We start from the raw sequence: 23,727 nt of genomic DNA, 5'->3' as shown, positions 1-23,727 counted from the left end.
CCGTGGAGCCTTGCCCACGTTCGCCGCATGGGTTCGAGACGTTACATATGGTCAGGCACAACTCACGAATTACTGGGAGACGATGCCCACCGCGTCTAGGCCCAATGACATCTGGGAACCATTCCTGCAGTGGACTAGAGAGCAGGCGGGTTCGGATGCCTCTGTGGACTCCCCTGGGACGGGTGTTTCGGATGACATGCGGTGAACCTTTGAGCCCTGTGTGCATTGTGTTGGGATGGATGGATACATGCTTTGTTGATGTGTGTGAGGGCTGTGGAATGGGTTGCTCTTGCCGGATCCCATGCCTGTTGCATCCTATCGGGTGGACGTATTGCCCCCCTTCCCGTCCAGGCGCCCTGCTGTTTTGTCCTGCCGCGTTCTCTCCCCCCCCCCTCCCCCGCCCCATGGCCGCTGCCTTGCGTTCCTCCTGCAGCCACCAATACTGCTTGTAGTTGTCCCTCAATGACGGACGGGTCCTTGTACGTGAGCCCCTGCGTATGCGAGATGAGATGACTGTTGGTTCTTTTTTTTTTTTTTTTTTTTTTTCTTTTCTTTTTGTAATAGCTCTGCACCGAAGTTTGCTGTTTCCTTCCGATTGTTGCGGGGGGGTTGGGTGTAAAGGTGGTAGTGGACGATTTACCTATACAGTATCTCTTTCATGTGCTGCGGTCCTAGTACTCGCCGGAGTGACTGGATGAGACCGTGAGCCTAGGATTCGTTTCCAGTTCACGAACCCAAAAATGTAAGACCAATCCACTCTGCACTGGTTACACCTTGGTACTCCTCACCAGGGTTGAGGGTGTGTATCGCCATGAATGTTAGGATATTACATTGTTTACGTCTCCTAATCTGGTACACCTTAATTGTAAATACTTGTTGATATTGCGGCCTGCCTCCGGGTTGTTGGCGTGACGCGGTGTGACCATTCTTTAGCACAATAAAGGTCTTTAAAAAAAAAAAAAAGAGAGTGTGAGCTATTGGCGTTGTAAATGACAATGCCTTTTATCTTTGTGTTGTTTTTAAATCCGATAAATAAAAGGCATTGTCATTTACAATGCCAATAGCTTACACTTTCGCAAATTCGGGACCTATTGCATTGCAAATGCCAGCAGCCATGATATAAAAATGTTAAAAAAGCGTTAGGAGAGAGCATGTCCTGCCAACAGCAGGCAGGACAGAGCTTTTTGAGAAAATAGTGCTCGGAGGCTGTAATTAAAGCCTACCGAGTAACAACACACGTAACGGGGTGTTGCCATGGGAGGTTTCAAAATGAGACAGGGCGTTACCCTGGAGGGACTACTAAGCCTTTTGACCAATGAACAGCCACAGTTTACAGTGGACAATGACACAATCCAATATGGGAGGAGTGTGGGCGGAGCTTCAATTCCCTACCTAAATACAGCATGCCTCGCAGAGCAGGGCATGCACTGCCCAGGCTCAACCTAAAAAGGAGACACTTAATGTACAGATTTTATAAAAGAGGTTATTTTACCCTGCATGCTAAATATAGAGGTTGCTGACCCAAGGGAACGTTCTAGCATATATTATGGGCTTGTCCTAAAATACAATCCTACTGGGAGGGGGTAATACAAAATTTTAGCAAAGTGCATGCAGGGGGGATAAAATTATCGACCACGTGGTGCCTGTTTAATGTTTGGGATGTGACGGATTTGGGAAGAGAAGAACTAATTTACGTTACTCTGGGGTTGATGATTGCAAAAAGAAATATAGCGCGTGGTTGGGGTGCTGAAGGGACACCTACTCTTAAAGGATTGGGAGAGGGATATGGACTGGTGTATGGTGGCCAAAAAGACCATCTACGATGTCCCCAAAAGTGGGGTAAGATATGGAATTGGGATGAGTATGGAGGTTTCCCATATACCCCACTGAGGGCCCAAGTGAGAGACTCTGAATCCGATGTGGAAGAGGAGTGAGGAAGGTACTCAAGGGAGAGTAGTGCACAGATCATGTACTAGATGGTATGCAAAAAGATCATGCTTTCTTGTAAGATGGCCTTGATAGATAATGGTGTATTACAATTTATTGTGAGATTTATTATATTAAATGTCCAATAAAAAGTTAATGAATTATTATTATTATTTTTTTTTTAACGATTTTTTATTTTTAAAGTGTAGGACTAAGCAAGGAACCCTGAGGCACTCCACACTTAAGGGGGAAAGGTATCAGAATAAAATGGCCTGTCATGAACCAGAAAGGTTATATCATCCAGGAATGAGGATAGCCACCGAAGTGCTACTCCTGATGTTCCTGCGGCTGCTAGTCTGTGCCATAGATTATCATTGGAGACAGTGTCAAAAGCGGCACCTAGATCCATTAGGTTCACTGCCGATGTACCTACTTGGTCCAGATTCAATTTCAGCTCTTCAACGATATCCACACAACTTATTACAGAGTGGAATGCTCAGAAGTGGTGAAAGGCAGGTCTTCAATCTCTCTGAGATGCCCATGGACCATTACAATATTATGCATTTATTAGTTGTATATTTGCAATCAGCCCTACCTTATTCCATGGCTCCTGAAGACCTCCACAGTGTTCAGGGAATCTTTCTCTACACCCAAATAGAAGTCCATAAGGGCCTCTGGTATCCAACCACAGCCACGCAGACCTTGCTCAATGGGGACACGGGTGTAGCGGATGCCATACTTCTCCAGCACGCTGGCAAACACGTGGCGAATTTCTGCAAGTCGGAAAGGAAGAGGTTAGGTCAACAATTTGAACAGTGCAGAAAAAACAAAACATCTAAAAAAACTGCTTACCCACAAGCACAATGAAGTGAAAATAGTGGTAAATAGATTGGATAAGTAAAGGGACACGAAAAATATGCAAAAATTGAGAAATATTTTCATAAATACAAAGTATTTGTCTGGTGTCCAAAGGCCATTAATGCAATCTCTGGACAATAGGCCACTATATACTTATTATGGTAATGTGTTATGTTAGTGGTTTCTTGGACAGAGCACTAGCACCATCCACCATTTCCAAACTTCTAGGCTCTACCATTATGTAGTTTTGGCAGGGACAGTATTAGTTAGGACCTTTACCCTGGTGGAGTGAAGAATATGCATGTATTTCATTCTTAAGGAAACAAACTCTTGTAGTTTTTACAAAGATGAATCTGCAAAAATTCCTTAGTCTAAACGTTTGGGAGTAAATCGATCATGCACCAATCATCAGCCTTAGTAAGTCTTCAGGGGACTGTTAGAAATGACAGAACTGTGCTATGGTGTACTCCGAGGACTACACAGGCAGACAGAGAGATTTGTAGAGAGACTGAAATGCCACTCTCGTTTTTTTTATGAGGATTACGTTTTGAGCTGTTGTGCCCAGTCCATGATTTACTGCCTTACAAACAGCGGATAGAGTTATACAAATAAGGAATGGTGGCAGGCCATTTCCATCGACGTAGCCAAACTCTGGAACAAAATCCCCTCATCCATCAGAACTGCCCAAACTGCTCCAACGTAGGAAAGTGTTGCAGGCGCGCTTCTTTAAAGAACACTACATCACAATGCATTAACCATCCACAACCCTGCTTCCTCGCCTATTACTCATTGATTTTACGCGTGTGTCCATGTGCAGAGCTCCAGAGTTTTGTGTTACTGAAATACCATATACATGCATACATACAAAGACAACTGGGATCAGATGCGAACTAAAAACTAAAGGGGGACAACCCTGGAGAGCTCCGCACATAAAAGCCCTCCATATAAAATCTAAACTCTGAAACAAAAAGTGCTACCACAGTTGACCGATTAAGTAAATAAATTATGCTACTTGGGCACCATGCTTCTTTCAAAAATATAAAGTTACTTCAGAAGTGGTGAACACCTCACAAACAATATGCTGCTGAGACGTCAGCCAGGAAGAGGAGTCTTACTCCTCCATTAAACAAGTCTCCCTATAAGAACATGTACTATGTATTCCACTGGGAGGTGGCTTTCACTGCTTTGGAGTACTTTAATCGGTTGTATGTCAGAATATCAATAACACATATTGTCTGGCATATATATGGTGGCATCATTATAGTTGAAAAATAATGCTCCACCGTTATGTTAATTTAATATAGCACACAAATCGCCTTGGTAGAGGCATCGTGTCGCTGAAGCAGACTAAGGCAAAGTAACATAACTAAGTTAAAACAAAACAGTCATAAGCATTTTTCAGAATTTAGTGTAGTCCATTCAGGTGAAGAGGTGAAGAGGTAAGTTGTTCCAGTAAGAAGGGACCAAGTAGAACAAATCTCTACCTCTACATCTTGACAGTCGAATTCGAGGTACAATAAGTAGAGCTTTATCCATAAATCTTACATTTCTGACTGGGCCGTAGTGTCAGCTTCTGCTGTAGGTAGCTGGGACCTTTCCACATCAAGGAGTTATGTGTCAGGCAGAAAATGTTAAAGGCGCAGATATTGTATTATTAGCTGGAATGGAGTGAGCTAGCAGCCCACATTCCCTCCAGTCCATGCGTATACACAGAACCTACGCGACCCTACAGAAGTACATGCTAGACACAAACCATGCAACTGTCACACGCACAACACAACTCCACGCTAGCTAGGTCGCTAACAGTTGTCACCCCAACGTTGTCATAATTCACTCGAAACGTACAATACATTTTTAAACCCAATCCCTTTGCCCTCAAACAAAAGTACACAATCAGCTCCACTCCACACACTTTAATGACAAAATACTCAAGAGCATTATTCCCCCATCACGCAAACTAACACCTCAACGAGTCATACAGTGTAAACATACCACAGGCTCAAGTGCAAAACACTTCATGATAATTATTCAGCACGCGATGCTCATCGAGAAAATAATCTGCAATGGAAGGGCACTGGACAACTGACCATGCAATTCAACAAAAGAGGAAACTGTAGCCCACCCATTGATGATACACAACACTCTACAAATATTTTTACCAGGATGAAACTAATTTTTACATTATCCAAACACGACCCATCAGTAAGTTAGGTTTCCAAGAAACCTCTACAACCACCGAAAGCGAACAACCATGCCCACTCGATGGATGGGATTCCCAGACAAGGACCAAATGGGCAGCGAGATCAAGAAAGGTGGGAGAAGGTGTTGCACAAATGTGTACATAAAACAAGGTGGGACTTTTCTCTTATACCAAGAGGACACTGAGCTCACAGTGTATGGTGGGGTCCCTTACTTGTTGCATCTTTGATCAGGTCTTCCTGCAGGTCTACATCCCGCTCCTGCCTTCTCCTCCACATTGTTGGACTTTATGTCCTGTTCTACTTGCTCTGTGGCAGTTTTTCCTCTAGAATTGCTGCCAGAAACTTCAGATTAGATACTGGGTGCTCCAGACAGGTTGTCTTTGGACAGGGTGACTTTTTTTCATCTTTTATTAATTCATAACTGTTCTGGTTTCTAGGGCTGTGTTCAGGAGTGCTCGCTGCCAGCACTGTAGTTGGTCATTGTGGAAAGCAGTTTCATAATAAACTGAGGGGACCTACATCTCAGGGTGATCCAGACTGTCCTGCAGCACCGCATCCAGGATGATTCAGTAACAACACTAACTTTCACCTTTTAACTCTTTCAGCTGTTGTAGCCTGTCGTGGATTCCCTGGACAACCAAACTTCAGGTTGGTTAGGACATCTTAGTCAACAAAAATAATTAGCTATTCACAGTACGAGTGAGCTTACGCAGAATGTGTGTGCTTCAGACCCTGCGAATGGTGTTCACAACTGTTAGATATTGAGTTAGGAAATCCAGTGGGTGTTCCATATAAACCTAAATTCCAGATCCAGAGGAGGATAAGAAAGACAGGCAGGAGCTGCAACGAGTGGTTGCAACAACTGAAAAAGAAACTTTGAAGCCTGATCCACCACAGCCTGAAACTAGGCAGTGAAGCAATCCACGGCGCTTTCGGTCTCCAAATAAGCGAACGCATCCTGGGTTGGCCCAGCCCTACTGGAAGAAACAACATAGTCGAGGGAGGTGGGAGGATTGAGTCCTTTGAGTCTCAGGACAACGAGCAAGAGTTGGTACTTCTTCCAAGACATATAATAAATGATCTGGCAAAGGACACTGAGCCGACCTGGGCAGGTTGTTGCCATGGCTCCCACTGCAGCTTACCAAACTGAAGAGTAGACACAAAATCTGAAGCCCTGGAGATTCTGTGGTGATGGACCCAAATGAATCCTTCAGTGAACCGTGCACTTCATCCAGGCTGAACCAAAGAGACAGGAGGGGGCGGGGGTTAGCTGTTTGGGTTTCATACATAAAGCATGTGGATGAAAGTGATACAGATATGCAATAGGTTAAATCCCATTAATGCCCTCCTGGTGGTTCAGGTGACACAATCTGGTTGTATCAAAACAACCGTTCATAGTGTGTGAGGTCTGTGGTCCCTATGAGACCACAGCACATACTCAAACTACCGGAAATACTATACACTATCTGAAATACAACAAAGCACGTACAACTGGGGCTTTCAGTGAATATACGTGTAAACGGTACACCGCGGGGCGATCCGCCTGCTGGAAGGGCCGCTGTTTCACTTTCTTGGTGTATATTCACTAAAATACTTTTTATGTCCTGGACCATGCAGAATGCTAGCTGATGGCATGCTGAATTAAATTAATTAATGTGTATGAAAAGTGTCTCAAACTCATAGCGTTTCAAGACCTACAGTCTAACAACCCCCGGGAAAGAGGAGGCAAATGCTACTTACCAGTATGCATCTGTTCTTGGCATGTAGAGCTGCAGATTACACACTGTGCATAGATTGCCATCTAGTGTTGGGCCCGGATGTTTGCAGTTGTGTTTCCTCTTGGAAAGTCTTTGGAAGTCACGAGGTATGTGACTCCTCCTTTGGATCGTATTGCGCATGGGCTTCGGCTCCATCCTCAGATTGTTTTTCGTCAGCAGGGAAATGATGGAGCGTAGTAATAAGCAGTGAAGATGCCCATGTGTGCTGTATCTAAATAAGATAAACTGGAACAGATAAAGGTAGCCGGGGAGGCGGGTGGGTGTGTGTAGATCTTCAGCTCTACATGCCAAGAACAGATGCATATTGGTAAGTAGCATTTGCCGTTCGAGACATATGAGCTGCAGATTACACACTGTACTCTCTCCTAGTGGCGACCACCAGTATCTGTTGCAGTGGTTTGAAACAATGTTTTGAGTACAGCCTGGCCCACACTAGCTTGTTGCTTAGTTTGCACATCTACACAATAGTGTTTAGTGAACGTGTGCGGTGTAGACCATGTAGCTGCTTTGCAGATATCATCTAAGGGGATGTTCCCTAAAAAAGCCATGGAAGCCCCTATCTTATGTGTAGAGTGGGCTTTAGGGGGAACAGAGAACGTTAGTTTTGCTTTGTGGTAGCAAATCTGTATGCATTTAACAATCCACCTAGCTATCCCAGATTTAGAGATGGGGTTGCCTTTGTATGGTGGTGAGAAAGACACAAACAGTGGTTTGGTCTTACGAAAGGGTTGTGTTCTCTCGATGTAGTAGAGTAAGGCTCGTTTTACATCTAGTGTGTGGAGAGCTCTTTCTATGATTGTCTGTGGCTGCGAGAAGAATACGGGTAGTTCTACAGATTGGTTTAGGTGAAAGGGAGAAATGACTTTAGGGAGGAATTTTGGATTAGTGTGGAGAACAACCTTGTTATGGTGCATTTGCAGAAAGGGTTGTTGAATGGTGAGTGCTTGTATCTCACTAACCCATCTGACGGAAGTAATGGCTACAAGAAAGGCAGTTTTCCATGTTAGGAATTGAAGTTCACATTTGTGTAGAGGTTCAAAGGGAGGCCCCATTAGTCTTGTGAGAACGATGTTTAGGTTCCACACAGGTGAGGGTGGCACTCTGGGGGGAATTATTCTTTTGAGGCCTTGCATGCAGGCTTTTATGGCAGGTACTCTAAAGAGTGATAGATGTTGCCTGTTTTGTAGATAAGCTGCTATGGCCGCAAAGTGCAGTCTAATAGACGTGTAGGCTAGGTTGCAACTTTGTAGGTGTAGTAAACAGCCTATGATGTGTTGAATGGACACATCTAGGGGATTGAAGTTATTGTTGTGACAATAGGTCACAAAACGTTTCCACTTGGCTGCGTAGCAATCTCTAGTGGTAGGCCGTCTAGCTTCTCTAATGACGTTCATACAGTCAGGGGGAAGATTTAGATAACCGAATTCTAGGATTTCAGGAGCCAGATCGCAAGGTTGAGTTGAGCTGGTTCCGGGTGCCTGATCTCTCCATGGTTCTGGGTTAAGAGGAGTGGAGAGAGGTGTAACTTTTGGTGCGGTACTACAGATAGTTCCAGCAGTGTGGTGTACCACGGTTGTCGGGCCCAAGTTGGAGCTACTAGGAGGAGAGTGAGGGAGTGTTGCTGTATTTTGCGCACCACTAGTGGAATGAGTGGGAGAGGCAGAAAGGCGTACGCAGATCTGCCTGACCAGTTTATCCATATCGCATTGCCTTTGGACAATGGGTGTGGATACCTGGCGGCGAAGTTCGGGCATTTGGCGTTTTCGTGGGTGGCGAAGAGGTCTATCTGTGGATGCCCCCACATTTGAAAGTAGGGGTGAAGAACTTGTGGATGGAGTTCCCACTCGTGGATCTGTTGTGTTTGTCTGCTCAGCAGATCAGCCATAGTGTTTTGGACTCCTTGGACATGTTGGGCTAGGAGAAAGATGTTTTGGGGTATGGCCCATCTCCATATGCTCTGTGCTAGCTGAGAGAGCTGCGGAGAGTGTGTGCCGCCTTGTTTTTGTATATAGTACATGGCTGTCATGTTGTCCGTGCGGACTAGGACGGCCTTGCCTGAGACATGTGTTTGAAAGGCATTTAGGGCTAAGAATATGGCTAGCAACTCCAGATGGTTGATGTGGAGTAACTTTTGTTGAGGTGTCCACCTGCCCTGCACGGTGTAATGTAGTAGGTGAGCTCCTCAGCTGGAGAGCGATGCGTCCGTTGTAAGTACTATCTGAGGAATCGGGTCCAGGAACGGTCGCCCTTTGGAAAGGTTTTTGGTGGTCCACCACTGCAGAGAGCGATGGGCACAACCGCCTACCAACACCAGATCTGTCAATTGACCCTGGGCCTGGTTCCATTGGCGTGCTAAGCACTCTTGGAGAGGACGCATCTGGAGTCTTGCGTGAGGTACTATGAATATGCAAGAGGCCATCATTCCTATAAGTTGCATGAACACTCGAGCTGGAAGAGTGTTCCGGTTGAAATTTGGCGCTTAGAGCCTGAATGCTTGCTATCCTAGCAGGACTGGGATAGGCTAGCGCTTTTGAGGTGTCTATGGTGGCACCGAGGTATTGTTTTACGTGGGACGGTTGCAGATGGGACTTCGTGTGGTTTACTGTGAAGCCCAGTTTGTGAAGTAGTTGGATAGTGGCTTGAGTGTGTTGTACACACTGGCTGTATGAGCTGGCTTTTATGAGCCAATCGTCTAGGTATGGGAAGACATGAATGTGTTGTCTTCGCAGGTGGGCTGCCACTACTGCTAGGCACTTGGTAAACACCTGTGGTGCTGTGGTGACTCCGAATGGGAGCACTTTGAATTGATAGTGTTGACCGTCCACTACAAATCTGAGAAACTTTCTGTGAGCTTTGTGATTGGGAATGTGGAAATAGGCGTCCTTGAGGTCTAGGGTGGCAAGGAAGTCGTTCTGGGAGAGTAGGGGAAGTACCTGCTGTAGTGTGACCATGTGGAAATGGTCTGAGTGTATGTAGTGGTTTAGGGGTCTGAGGTCCAGGATGGGCCTTAGAGTGTCGTACCTTTTTGGTATGAGAAAATATAGGGAGTAAACTCCTATATTTTGTTGGTGGGCAGGAACTGGTTCTATTGCACTCTTTTGTAGGAGGGAGATTACCTCCTGCTTTAGAAGTGACAAATGTTCCTGTGACATTGGGCGCTGTTTGGGTGGAATGTTTGGGGGGGGTAGATGTTAGTTCGAGGCAGTAGCCTGACCAAATTATTTGTGTTACCCATCTGTCTGAGGTGTTGGTAGTCCAGACAGGAAGGAAATTGTGGAGTCTGCCCCCGACCGGAGTGGGATGGTCTGGGGGGTGTGGAGGGAAGTCATTGGGCAGGGGTGGAGGCAGAGCGGGAGGTGTTAGTTTTGCCTCTGCCTTTATTGTTGTTACCCCTGTAGCCGCCTCTCTGGTAACCCCTAGTGAAGGTGGATTGGGTAGGGGCCTTATAGGAAGTGGAGGCGCTGTCGGTGTCCTTTTCATTTTTTCAAGGGCAGCGTCGACGTTGGGGCCAAACAGATGTTGCTCGTCAAAGGGGTGGTTGAGGATGGAACTCTGCACCTCGGGTTTGAACCCTGAAATCCGTAGCCAGGCATGCCTACACAGGAGGACGCTGGTGTTAATTGCCCTAGAGGCGGTGTCAGCTACATCGAGGGCGCAACGAATGGAGGTATTGGTGATTATTTTACACTCCTGGATTATCTCGTTGGCTCTATTCTTGTATTTGTCAGGGAGGTGTTGCATTATGGCTTCTAGTTCATCATAATGTGCCCTGTCATATCCTGCTAAGTGCGCTTGGGTGTTTGCGATGCACCATATTTTGGCAGCCTGGGATGCAGTTCGCTTGCCAGAGGTGTCCAGGAGTTTGGACTCCTTATCGGGTGGTGGGGCCTCACCTGTTGCCTGGGAGTTTGCATGCTTCCTCACATTTGAGACTACTAAGGAGTTTAGTGGGGCGGGGCCTCTGATGTAGGTGGGGTCTGTAGGGGCGGCCTTATACTTTTTCTCGATGCGAGGGTTGATGACCCTGGCCCTAACCGGGTCTTTAAAGACCTCCGGTGCGTGCTTGATAACCCCTTTAAGCATGGGCAAAATGGAAGTGGTCCTTTGTGTAGTATCAAAAGCATCTAGGAGGAAGTCCTCCTCCACGGGGTCTGTATGGAGATCAACTCCGTGGTAGTATGCAGCCCTATGGAGCAGCTGGTTAAACCCCATTGTGTCTTCGGGGGGGGGCGGTCTTGAAGGGTGAAGGTCGTCCTGCGGGACGTTAGGGACGTCTGGGATGTTGTAGTCGTCCCATGGGTCTGGGGAGCCTGTAGGAGTAGGGTCCCCTGTGGGCTGGTCATGGGGCCCGTTCCCTGTGTTGTCGTAGACGTAGTCATCATCCTCATCAGGGGAGGGTGTGGGAGAATGATGAGGTGGTGGAGGAGGTGAAGGAGAGGGTGAAGGCAGTCTCAAATGGGAGAGAGCAAAGTCTCTTCTCTTTGGCGGTGGAGCTGGGGCAGGCTTGTCCAACGGTCTCTTTTTGATGCCAGTTTTAGGGTCTTTGACAAGTGTTTTTTGTAGTGGATCGTGCCGAAATAGTTAATCTGTGGGGGACCGATCCTTCGGCGCCGAAGCCGTAGGTTTTTTTAAGGTTCGAGTCGGCATTGGTTCGCTGTTTTGAACCGTGTGGCTTAGGAATGTCTGGTTGTTTCCTCGGTTCCGAGATGACTTTCGGCTTCGAGACGTGGGTGTCGAGGGCCTTTGGTTTTTTGCTCGGCTCCAGAGATGGTGTCGGTACCGAGAAGCTAGTGCCAGTCTTCGGCGCCGAGTGCTTCAGTGTGGAGCTCGGTGCGGAGGAGGCGGCCATCTTCTTTTTCGGTGCAGGTGCCGAGGAGTGTTTTTCGGCACAGAGGGCAGGCTGGCTCGAGCCCGAGCTGCCGGAAGGCTTGATGGGCTTCTTAACCAGGCCCGAAAGCAAGGTATGGGAAGCAGTGTCTTTGGTCGTGCCTAGGCCCGAGGGCGAAGGTGTGACAGAAGCCTTTTTCGATGTTGTCGAGGGTGGGGGTCGATGGTAGTACTCGCGCCCCTCCGTGCCGGAGGCGCTGACGAGGCCCTCTTTGGTGTGCTGCTCTTCCGGAACGTCGACGCCTTCTCCGAAGATGTCGTCGGGGATCGCTGCCAACGAGTGTGCCACTGTTCTCCTCGCCCGTCGGTCCCGAATAGTTTTCTTCAAACTGAAGGATTTGCAAGCCGGACAGTCTCTTGCCTCGTGTTCTGGGGAGAGGCAGAAGTTGCACACCTCATGGAGATCGGTGTGGGGAAACTTCGACCCACATCGAGGACACTTCTTAAATGGAGTCTTATCCATCAGCCACGACCGGAGCCCAGGTAGGCCCGAAGGCCTTCGTCGACGACCGGAATCGAAGACTTCGAATGATGAGTTGAGTGTGGAGATCGCGATTGAAACAATACCGCGGAAAGGGAAGCATTGCGCGCCGATCAGAAGAACTGAAAACGGTTCGGAACGCGAAGAACACATCCGAGCCCGATGGCGGAAAAAACAATCTGAGGATGGAGCCGAAGCCCATGCGCAATACGATCCAAAGGAGGAGACACATACCTCGTGACTTCCAAAGACTTTCCAAGAGGAAAAACAACTGCAAACATCCGGGCCCAACACCAGATGGCGATCTATGCAGCTCATATGCCTCGAACACACTGTTTTCAAAGTATTCTGCCAGTTGGTCTGTTGTGACTTACATCACTAAAAATATTTTCAGTCTCCGACCGCCTTTGGAATAGGCCTGTGCAACATTATTATGCTTAATCTTGGGAGATTCCTGAATTTTATGTAAATGTGTGACATTTTCTCTTACATTGCATAATGCAAAATTTTGCATCTTTTTTTTCGTGCCGGTTGAATGGTTCAATTTGAAAATTGTGACAGTTCAAACAAGACTATTTCTCCTCCAACCCCTCTTCTGCAGACATTGCATGACTATTTTTGTGTGAGGTATTCTTGCCTTGCTAAATAAAGTTGCTCCAGAATCCAGTGAGATGCATTTAGAATTGTTTTGTGAAAATTCTGCATATTTCCCATTACAAAAACAAAACAGGAATACTTTTGCATTTAAGCAGCCGAACAAGAGTATTTGTTCAATATCAGCAGCTTCACAAGTATATTATTCACCGAGGACAGAAGGTGGTGCTTTTAGTACTAAACTAGAAGGAGACACTAGATGGCAGAATTGTACTAAACATTATAAACTAGAATAGCTAATGGAGAACAAGCATTGGAAATGCCAATAGGTATGTCTTTAATGTGCTGCATCCGACCCTCATAGCACACCTCTCGCCTTGCATCAATAAATCAGGTTACTTGTAAAGCGCAACTACTCACCCGTAATGCTCTCATTGGGTGGGGGGAGCGGGGTGACAGCTGGCCTGCCAGATGTGGAGGCAGGGTGTTCCAGGTCTTTGCAGCAAGGTAGAAGGATCTTCCTCCAGCCGTGGTCTTGCAGATACGTGGGATGGTAGCCAGGGCAAGTTAGGCGGAGCAGAGGTCTCTAGTGTGTGCGTCGAATGAGAAGCGGTGGTTAAGGTACGCAGGTCCCACATCGTGTAGAGCTTTGTGGGCATATGCAGGAGCGTGAAGGTGGATCTTTTGTTGGCTGGGAGCCAGTGGATGTCTCTTAGGTGGCTGGTGATACAGCTGTGGCAGGGGATGTTGAGGATGAGTCTGGCGGAGGCGTTCTGATCGTTCTGCAGTTTGAGGATTTTCAGGGTGATGCCAGCGTAGTCGATTCTGCTGCTGATGAGTGAGTGGGCGACTGCCTTTCTGGACTTGGTGGGGATCCACTTGAAGATCTTTTGGAGCAGGCATTGCACGTGGAAGCAGAAGGCTGAGACAGCATTGATCTGGCTGTTCATGAGGAGCAAGGAGTACAGGATGATGCCGGGGTTTCGTCCGTGGTCTGAGGGTGTGCGGGGATCCAAATGCTGTGGGCCACCAGCAGTCATCCCATGTGCGGGGAGAGGGGGTGGAGCCCATGACAAGTTGAGCGTGAGGCAGCTGTTCTTCATCCAGGTGGAGACAGCCTTCATCCCAACCCCCTGTGCATGCTAACAGGAAATTATTTTCACCCTGCTCTCATACAGACACATCATCTCGAACACTCACTCATAGGCACACTGCTCACCCAGCACTTGTACATGCACACTCGTCACACAGTTTACCCTGCACTGACAGGGAGATCCTGCTTAGCTTGCAGTGACACGGGCACGCTGCTCACCATGCAACCCCACCCCTGTGCACAAATGGGCAAAACTCCCACCCTGCACTCAACGCCACACAGCTCAGTCTGCCTTTAAGGGAATGCTGCTTCCCTGCACTCATACTGGCACACAGCTCACCCCGCCCTCTTAATGCTTTTTATTTTTTTACAATGGGTGCTTTTTGTGTTGAAAGTGAAGGATTGTGGTGAGTAGTTTAGGAAGACTGTCTGTGAGAAGAGGGCATTGGTGCTCTCAGAGGAGCGGGAAGGACTGAATAGCCAGGGTGTCTCAAATACCCTGTACCTTCCTGAGTAGGTACAATGCACAGTACTGACTGCGCTTGGCAGCTAGACCAGCAGAGCTGGGGTACTTTCATTGTACAGTAGGAGCTCATGTTGACTGTCCCAGCAACGACACAGAGTTCAAAGGGTGTGTGAAGGTAGCAGCACACTCTGTGTGCACACAGCACCTTTCCACTTCTATCCAACGCCTTAAATCTGACCTGCTCTGTATCGGCATATCCTGTACAGAGGAGGCAGAGCTATGTGCGATGGTGCCCTGGTGCTACACCGGCATATCCCGTACAGAGGAGGCAGAGCTACGAGGGATGGTGCGCTGGTGCTGCACCAGCATATCCCATACAAAGGAGGCAGTTATGTGGGATTGTGTGCTGGTGCTGCACCAACAAATTCTAACAGAAGAAGTGTTAAGTGGGATGGTGTGCTGGCGTCGCACAGACATATCCTGTACAGTGGAGACAGAGTTATGAGGGATGGTGGTCTAGCGCTGCACCAGCATATCCTGTACAGTGGAGACAGACTTATGTGGGAAGGTGCGCTGTCGCTGCACCAGCATATCCCATAGAGAGGAGGCAGTTATGTGGGATTGTGTGCTGCACCAACAAATTCTAACAGAAGAGAGAGTTATGTGGGATGGTACGCTGGTGCTGTACCAGCATATCCTGTACAGAGGAGACAGTTATGAGGGATGGTGCGCTGGCGCTGCACCAGCATATCCTGTGCAGAGGAGACCGTTATGTGGGACTGTGCGCTGGTGCTGCATCAACATCTTCTAACAGAGGAGAGAGCTATGAGGGATGGTGCGCTAGTGCTGTGCCGGCATATCCTGGTCAGAGGAGACAGTTATGAGGGATGGTGTGCTGGTGTTGCACATACATATCCTGTACAGTGGAGACAGACTTCTGTGGGATTGTGCGCTAGTGCTGCGTCAACATATATCGTACAGAAGAGGCAGAGCTATGAGGGATGGTGCGCTGGACCGGCATATCCTGGTCAGAGGAGACGGTTATGAGGGATGGTGCGCTGGCGTTGCACAGACATATCCTGTACAGTGGAGACAGACTTATGTGGGATTGTGCGCTGGTGCTGCATCAACATATTCTAACAGAGGAGAGAGTTATGTGGGATGGTGCGCTGGTGCTGTGCCGACATAGCCTGACAGAGGAGAGAGTTACGAGGGATGGTGCACTGGTGCTGCACAGACATATCCTTTACAGAGGGGCCAGGGTTATGTGGTAGGACAAGAACACAGCACAGTGCAGTAGGGGCAAAGCTATATATGGGATGGTTAGCAGGCACATCCGCTTTGGTCCCCTACAAACTTCTAAGTTTCCATGAAACAGAGTGATGGAAAGATATTTAACAAGATATATACCAAGATACTGCAGAAAATAAGATGAAAGGAAAATATCCGAAAACTGGGCAAGGGACTCTTGACATTCACTTTGAAAGGGAACAGCAGAAGCTGTGCAAGCTTCTCTCACATACACAAGTGCAGATCACGGGAGGGGGAACCTGCAGCACTCCTTAACAAACAAAGCGTGGGAGAGTATGTGTGCAAGAATCAGTCAAAGAGAAGTACTGCTAAACTGCATTTCAATAGCGCTCTGTTTTGGAAGGGACTCTAGGCGCTGAACTGCTAAGGTGTGTCTGTAGCCAATCAAACACAGATGTGTCTCATCGTTTGGCAAGTGTGAGCAGCAAGTCTGTGCCCTCCTTGGTGGCTAGCCTAAAGGGCAAGATCGGCAAGAGAGTTAGGCTTTTACTAGTCACCCAGCGGGTGCCATATCTCAACATTTGATGCCACCAAGACATGTGAAGGAGTTCAGAGCAAGCTTATAGTGGTTTCTTGCAGAAACAGGAAGCCACAGGAGATCCCTCCAGGCCACTGAGGCATGGACCCCGACCCGAAGGCTGGCGAGGAGCACTGCAGCGCTTCGAGTCTGCTGTGGTCACTGCATGAGAAACTCGAAGACCGGCATTAAGAGCGTTGCAAGAATTTACTCTGGAAGTTACTCCGGCACGATTTTTGCGCCCAGAAAGGACATGATAAGTCGTCTTATGAGTCTAAGTAGCTAGCTGATACTCTCAGGTTGCAGTCCAAGAAAACTCCAGGTTCCTAATCTTGGTTACTATTTCCAGAAGTTCTCCAAAGAGCACGGAGATGTTATTAATTTTGTGAGTTTTATATAGCGCTAGCTCGACCCGAAGGTATCACAGCGCCTTACAGGTTTTGCAAGACCAAAGAAATACATACAATACAGCAGTGAGGTAGTCAACAGTCAAAGTACAGAGAGTGAATAAACAATACTTTGTCGAAGTAATGGTGACAAAGTATAGACTGTACGAGTCAGGTGCCTGCATTGGGAGATTGTGTCGCTGGGGGTTGGATTCTTGAGAAAACAGGGGGGGGGGGGGGAATCAGCTTGTGGGTGAGAACCTTCTAGCCCTTCAAACTAAACATAAGATGTCCAACAAACACCCTTTCAGCTAGAAGAAGCCCTAGTCAAGTTGACAAGGGTTGAAAAACTCTAGGACCAAAAGATACCTTTAGAAAATGCTGACACAAAAGAAAGAAAATCAGACAAAAGCGCCTACATTGTGAGGCAGATACACATTAAAGAGAGCTGGGGAAAGGGCCAAACACTCCCCAGTGATCCTCGACAATAGGGGAAAGGCAATGCCCCAGTGGAAGTGGCCATTTATAGAAGTAGATCAATGACACAGTGGAGTCAGACAAGTTCAGTGTGGTAGCCACATCTGCTCTATATGGTGCCATGGCCTACACAGCGGTACAGTCAACCATAAGAAGGAGGACACCTGCCTTTCGGCTCATCATATTGTACAGCAGACATCCCTCACAGACCCCAGCAGCTACCGTACAGACTTGGTCACAGTCTAATTCCCCCCCCCCTCCCAGGTAAGGCATGGGAGCAGGTGGCCACACTTGCCTTATACACAATTGTGATGGTATATCCTACTTCTTCATCCCAGTCTGGTGAGGACTTTCGAAAACAACTACAATTTCCCTAGATGGTCAATAGAAATTGGATATTTGTAAGTTCTTTATTGGGATTGGGGATCACAGAGACCCATTTACACGTTCACGCTGAGACGTAGGGAAAAGCATCACCAAACGATATACTCTAATCAAATGCAGCTCCTTAATAGACCATTTCACAGCACTAGATAAAATAATCATCCATTAAGGGTTTCCGTCACCAATTCTGGGACACAAATAGTCAATCATGTCAGAAGGGGAATGGAACCATGGCCATCCCAGAAATAAACGCTTTACGGGACAGAACCTTTAAAACGTACAAGTGACAGACTATGCATATTTTAACCCTTCTTTGATGACATATCAGGATGATGAGTCGCAACTGTAGGTTGAGATTCTCAGGAATGGCCCCTTTGCTGAAGAATACTTTGTACAACCGTCAAGGCAAGGTGCACCTTTTAATCGGCCTTCCACTGACGCAAACAAAGACGTGAGGGTCTCCAATGGACTTCTCGATCTTAGAGCAAGACCAGACCTTCCCATCCTTTTGGGACACTTGTGGAGGCAGCACTTCTTCCCCCCCCAGGAGTCAGTAGATTCAGAATGAGACCCTCCCTATATACTCTGATCCCACCCTTCCTCCAATAACAAGCCATGGTGGCTCACTTTAATTTTTAACAGTCTTTGAAGCCATTTGTGGTACCTGAAGTCCACCACCAGGGACACCGCTCCCACCTCCCACGCTAAGTGGGTCCCCAAATCAGATTGATCTTCTTTCTACTTCTACGGTCTAGTTTCTACTGATAAACCAGATTAATGGAAACCTATGAAGCTGTACACAAGTTTGTGGTGCTCTGCAACAATCTTTTTACCTTCAGTTTCACAGTGTGACTCCAACATCAGCCGGGGACAGTCCCAAAAGTAACGTAAAATGGGTCTGGCTCTAAGTGGGTGTCCTACACCTTCAAAGATGTCAGAGTATCCTCTAAGTAATAATGGCACATCAGGGAAATAGCCTCCCTATTGCTAGGCCTCTGACCACATTGCTGAAAGATGGCTCAGTGAGATAATGCTCACCGCTGCAATCTACAGGTCACAAGCCTGAATCCCTAACTCAACATGCCATTCTTCTGAGGTCAGCAAATTGAGCACCATTAGATAGTACGAGTAATACGGAGTTGTGGTATGAACAGCAGTAGAAAACAAATATTATATTAACAGGGTAGGACAAACAGTCAGAAGGAATGTACATCAAAATGATATGCCACCACTCTTCCCAATCAAAGAGATCCCCCAAAAAGGAAAAGAAAATTGAACTGCGAGCCAGACGCAGGAAGACACATACATACTAAGACTAAACATTGAAGAACTTGAACCGGTGCAACGCACCTTGATTGCCCAAGTAAACGACCGTACAGAACACATGACCATGATGGAGAGACGCGCATAAGATGTGGAGGGCCAAAAACGTCACAGCAATGTCTGCATTGTGGGACTCCCAGAACAGCTGAAGGTGGGGACATGATCACTTACCTGGAGAAATGGATGAGACAGGAGTTTGCTCCTGCACTGCCCACCCCCTTCTTTGCGCAGAACCCGGCACAGAGTCCCGGGGAGGCCCTGGTCCCAGGGTGACCGCCTCAGCCTGTGGTAGCCAGACTCCTCCATTACAGAGACATCCTGTTGCACAGAGCGAGGACCATGGGTCCTTTTTGGCTGGAGGACTTTGTGGTGATGCTGCTCCCGGACTTTACCACAGCTATACAGGCGAGGAAAGCCTCCTTCCTAGCCATCAAAAAAGAGCTAAGAAACGCTGGCGTATAATACTCACTTATGTTTCCGGCCTGCCTGAAAATCATACTAGACGGCACCACCACCTTTCACACGGACCCTGCTGAGACTTGGAACTGGTTTGAGATATGTCAAGCAAAAGGAAGGTAGCCGGGGGTCAGGCAGTGGACACCGCGACCCAGATGCCAGTCCAAGAGAAGACACTGAGGGTTACAGGCCGGGGCTCATTGCCAGGCCGACCTGTGCGCAAGCTAACCGTGAAAGAGCAGCGGCGGTACTGGCTGTGGCCGAGCTAAGCCAAATCAGCCTCCTGAACTCTGGCGACGAACTGTGCACAGAGGCGTACCAGAAGGAGACAAATACACTCTGATGACACCTCCGTCAGTAAAGACTGTATGCCTAAAGCAACTCCCCAGATAGCAGACTTGTTACTATGAAGTTGGAAGAAATAATAGTATGACGCTGCATATACTGAGTGTGGGTGGGAGAAAGGGCTTGAATGGTTGATGTGCCTCCTTTGCCCATGAGGGAAATGTGCACGTATAATTGACAAGGTATGGATGGTGTCCTTCATCGCTGGCTGCAGTTGTGGGGTGAGGCTGCGGACGAGCCGGTGGGGGGGCTTGTTCTGGGCTTCGGGGGGTGTCAGCACTGAACACTTGGTTGCTCAGCTAGATGGGCTCAAAGTAGCCGAGGGCCAGCACAGTCGAGCATGTGCTTTTGTTCTCACCCTTTAGCCTACCCCCACACTGCTGCTCTCTTTCACTGGGAGCTAGAGGTACCACAGTTTACTCTCAATTCAACATGCCTATGTTTGGGCGGCCAGCTGTTGCTGGGCTGTTCTGGGGAGTGAGAGTTGAGGATGAGTTTGTTTGCTACAGTTCTGGTGATGGTTGGCACAAGAGCTTGGTCTACTAGGCTGGAGTAAGGGGACCTCAGTGAGGACTAGGTAGTAGAGAGTAAACAAGAGGGAGATAGAGGTTTCCCAGGAATACTTTAAATTGTTGATTTGGAACATTCGGGGAATGCGGTTGGCAGCTAAACGGCACAAGATCCATGTTTCTAAAGAACAGGGGAATGTACATTGCTTCCCTATAAGCAATGCACCTCACTGAAACCAAGATAGGGAGGCTTTGTCGCCGGTGGGGGGGGGGGGGGGGGGGGAAGGGCAGCTCTATGCCACAGAATTCTCTGCCTTTGCGTGGGGAGCCCTAATTTGGGTCAGAGAACAGGTACCTTTCGAGGCCACAGAACCAGAATACAAAAAAAGGGCACTATGAGCTAGTAGAGGGGAAATTGAATAGGACACAGCGACCTTGTTGTGCCTATATGCCCCAAACCAGGACCAGATCCGTTTTCTGGGACTGGTTTCCTCCCTACTTAGCCTTGGGAGGGGAGGTGTTCATGGAAGGCGATTACAACTGTGCAGCCGACACGGACTTAGACCGTTCGACATCTCCTATGGCAGGAACACAAGCTCATAAGACTGCACTGGGCATCCAGGAATGAATGTATGGCTGGGACCTGGAAGATGTCTGGTGGATACAGTATGGGTCTGAACGGAATTTCTTGCACTACTCCAGCCTTTATAACCTACATGTGAGGCTATAGAAAGTATGGAGCTCTCAATGGGTGAGCTCCTTCCAGTTGCACACCGAATATCTAGGGTGCACAATATCTGACCACAGCCCTAGGCTTGTGGAGCTACCGCTGTGGGTTCCTCGTCCAGCAATGACTACATGGAGGCTCTGGCCTGACTCAATAGACGATGTCCTGTTCTGGAGCAGGCTCAGTGACACAATCTGGACCTTTTTTTTACCACAATGCCAACACAGCGACTAATTGCCTTATGGAGTGGGAGGCGTTTAAATTGGTCATCTGAGGGTACTATATTGGGCAGACAACGGGAAACCAAAAGGCTCTGGATGCCAATGTTACACCCCTTTATGGATCATACATGGGGTTAAAATCAGGTTGGGAGAAGACCCTACGCAGACAGACCGCCTCTTGGAGGCGAAAGATTAATACAGCGTACTCTTAGAGTAGCTGTGATGCCATAAGTACAAGGCATACATTGAAAGGGCACACAATGCGGAAGGGAGGGCAGGATGACTATTTGGGTCGCTTGTTCAATCAGAGTGCCGGGGGACCCCAATCACGCTATTGCTTTCTGCGCATGGTGACACTTTACATTCCCAACATGACATTAACTCAGTCTTTCGAGACTACTACATCCCTCTGTATGGCCCGACGGTGGAGGCGCCAAGCATAAGAGTGAAATATTTCCTAGACAAACTCTCACTTCCCACCATTACTGCAAGGGAGGAGAAGGTGCTGAGAGCACGATCACACCCCAGGAACTAAGGGGTGAAATCTGCGATATGGGAAGGGGTAAAACCCAGAGTCCTGCTGGGCTTCCACCAGAGTTTTACTCCATGTACGCGACCACACTGGCCCCCAAACTCACACAGTTTTACGCACAAGCACTGGAGCACAATGATCTCCCAGCCACCATGAGAGCCCTGGTGGTCCCACTTCCCAAGTCCTAGTCATGTGGGGCTCCCCTATCGGCATTCCGACTGCTTTCTATGCTTAACATGGGTTTTAAAATACTGAGCATGGTACTTGCAACTCATTTCCTTGGCCATGTGCAGCACCTGATTCATAGTGATCAGAGTGGCTTCATTCCCACCTGCAATATGACCCTTAATCTTAGAAGCCTCTACAGTGTGATGCACTGCCCCCGAATGACGCCAACAGATGGGCAGTGATACGGTTGATAGAGCTTGAGAAAGCGTTTCAAAAGTAGGGTAGGACTTTCTGCTCACTGCCACGGACAGCATGGGGCTGGGAGGGAGTGCCAAGGTAGCTCAAGGGCAATGTGTCATTCTGGAGATCACTCCGGCTCCCTATCAGGTCTAGGGTGGCATTGACCAAAATGTTAATGCTCCCCTGGTTGCTCTATTACTTTGTTAACCTTCCAATGTGGGTTCCGGTGGCCTGGTGGGGTGGCTACAGGGTCTCAATGGAGATGCTGTGGTGCTCACTGGCGGACGTGGGATTGGGAGTCTCTGACAGAGTTGTACTTTCCAGCAGCCCAGCTGCAGTGGATCACTAAATGGGTCGATGGGGTCAGTCATCATGACCTTATGGCCTTTGGAGCAGAGCTGGGCCAGGAAATATTCTTGGCTAGACTGTTGGGTTGAGGAGGCAGGAAGGGGGTGCAGACACTGCTACTTGGTACTGCTCTCCAGTGCTGGTCTCGATGCATACGGCAAACAGCGGTGTGCCACTTATACACCCAAGTGCAACCACTAGTGGGCCTTCCAAGGGGTGACCCTCCTTCCTTTTTCATTGCTACCTAGATGACACCCTGTATGGGGATGCAGTGGGTAATGGTAGGGTGATTGTTACACCTTGAAGACGTTGATGCTGATGGGAGTAACTGATCGCTGCTACTGGGCTGCCTGCAGGGCAATTTCTCACGTATGAAGCTATTACTCGGACTTTTGAATCCCTTTGGGGAGCGCGCCCGGCCGAGTCACAAACACATGCAGTGCTACAGTTATTGCCGACACTGAGGTCAGGTAGGCACCTGGCTAGAAATGGTTCTATGGGGCACTGAATAAAATGGGCTGGACAACTGAAAGTGGAAATGAGAGAATGCATTGGGGCAGGTCCTCCCACAATGGGAATGGAATAGGATGCTAGCTTACCCGCGGAAAGTGTCTTTAAATATGCGATTAAATTATAACCAGTTTAACTATCTGTACCATACATACCTAACCCCTCACTAAATCAGAACTATTTATGGAGAGTAGCGATGGTGCCCCCGATGTGCGTATCAAGATGCAGACTTTATTCACATGACTTAGTCATGTGTGCATACACCATATTTCTGGACAGCAGTCATTCGAAGGCTGAGGGGGGACTGTTTACTCGGCTCGTTCCCTAGACCAAAGCCCAAGATAGTTGGAAATTGCTTTCTGGACTTGGAGTTGGCCCGGGCCGGATGCCGAATTGCACTAGCCTAGAAATACAGCACTGGCGCTACCATACAATAGTGGGAAACCGATGTGCCAGCGTGGGCAGAGAGAGCGTTGATACGTGAAGAGGCTCGTGGGATTCGCCAGCAGCTGGTCACAGACCTCTGGACGGAGGTCACTGAGGAGTTTGAAAGTCCTACAGACTGGTCACCAGCGAACTTGGAGCATCCCTATTCGGATGTAGACTCAGCAGCCATTTCAAAGTACACATACCAGGGGCTAGTGGCTGTGCGGGGACCCAACACTGGTTGAGATGGACATAACCTGCATACCATACTCTTTGCGTGGCCTGTTACATCCTGTTCCCACACTACAACCTGGACTATAGGGACACTTCAGGGGCTGTCGCTGGGGAGCCTCCCCCAGTTAATGCCTATAGTAGTTATGGACTTCTGATTTGTGTGCCACCATGTCCGGAACCTGTTTTTTTTACATTTTTTGCAGCTGCTGTTAAATTTAGCTGAAAAAAGAACTATTGATGGACAGAATGCAGAACAATGTCATACATTCACCCCAGTACAGAGATCTGGGCCTAAATCCATCGTTTTTTTGCTCACAATGCCATTCCAG

At 48.1% G+C, this 23,727-nt stretch overlaps 1 protein-coding gene across 3 annotated transcripts in view; it reads right to left on the bottom strand.

Moving 5' to 3' along the window:
* Nucleotides 1–23,727, bottom strand: part of YDJC (YdjC chitooligosaccharide deacetylase homolog) — a 141,368-nt gene that overhangs the window by 5,588 nt on the left and 112,053 nt on the right. For all 3 annotated transcript variants that reach the window (XM_085636441.1, XM_085636440.1, XM_085636439.1), the window contains one exon: nt 2,522–2,699. In XM_085636441.1, the coding sequence (XP_085492567.1) occupies nt 2,522–2,699 (178 nt within the window). The remainder of the gene's footprint in view (nt 1–2,521; nt 2,700–23,727) is intronic.

The sequence above is a fragment of the Triturus cristatus genome, chromosome 11 (assembly GCF_964204655.1).
Source record: "Triturus cristatus chromosome 11, aTriCri1.1, whole genome shotgun sequence".
NCBI lineage: Eukaryota > Metazoa > Chordata > Amphibia > Caudata > Salamandridae > Triturus > Triturus cristatus.
This window is presented reverse-complemented; position numbering and strand designations above follow the sequence as displayed.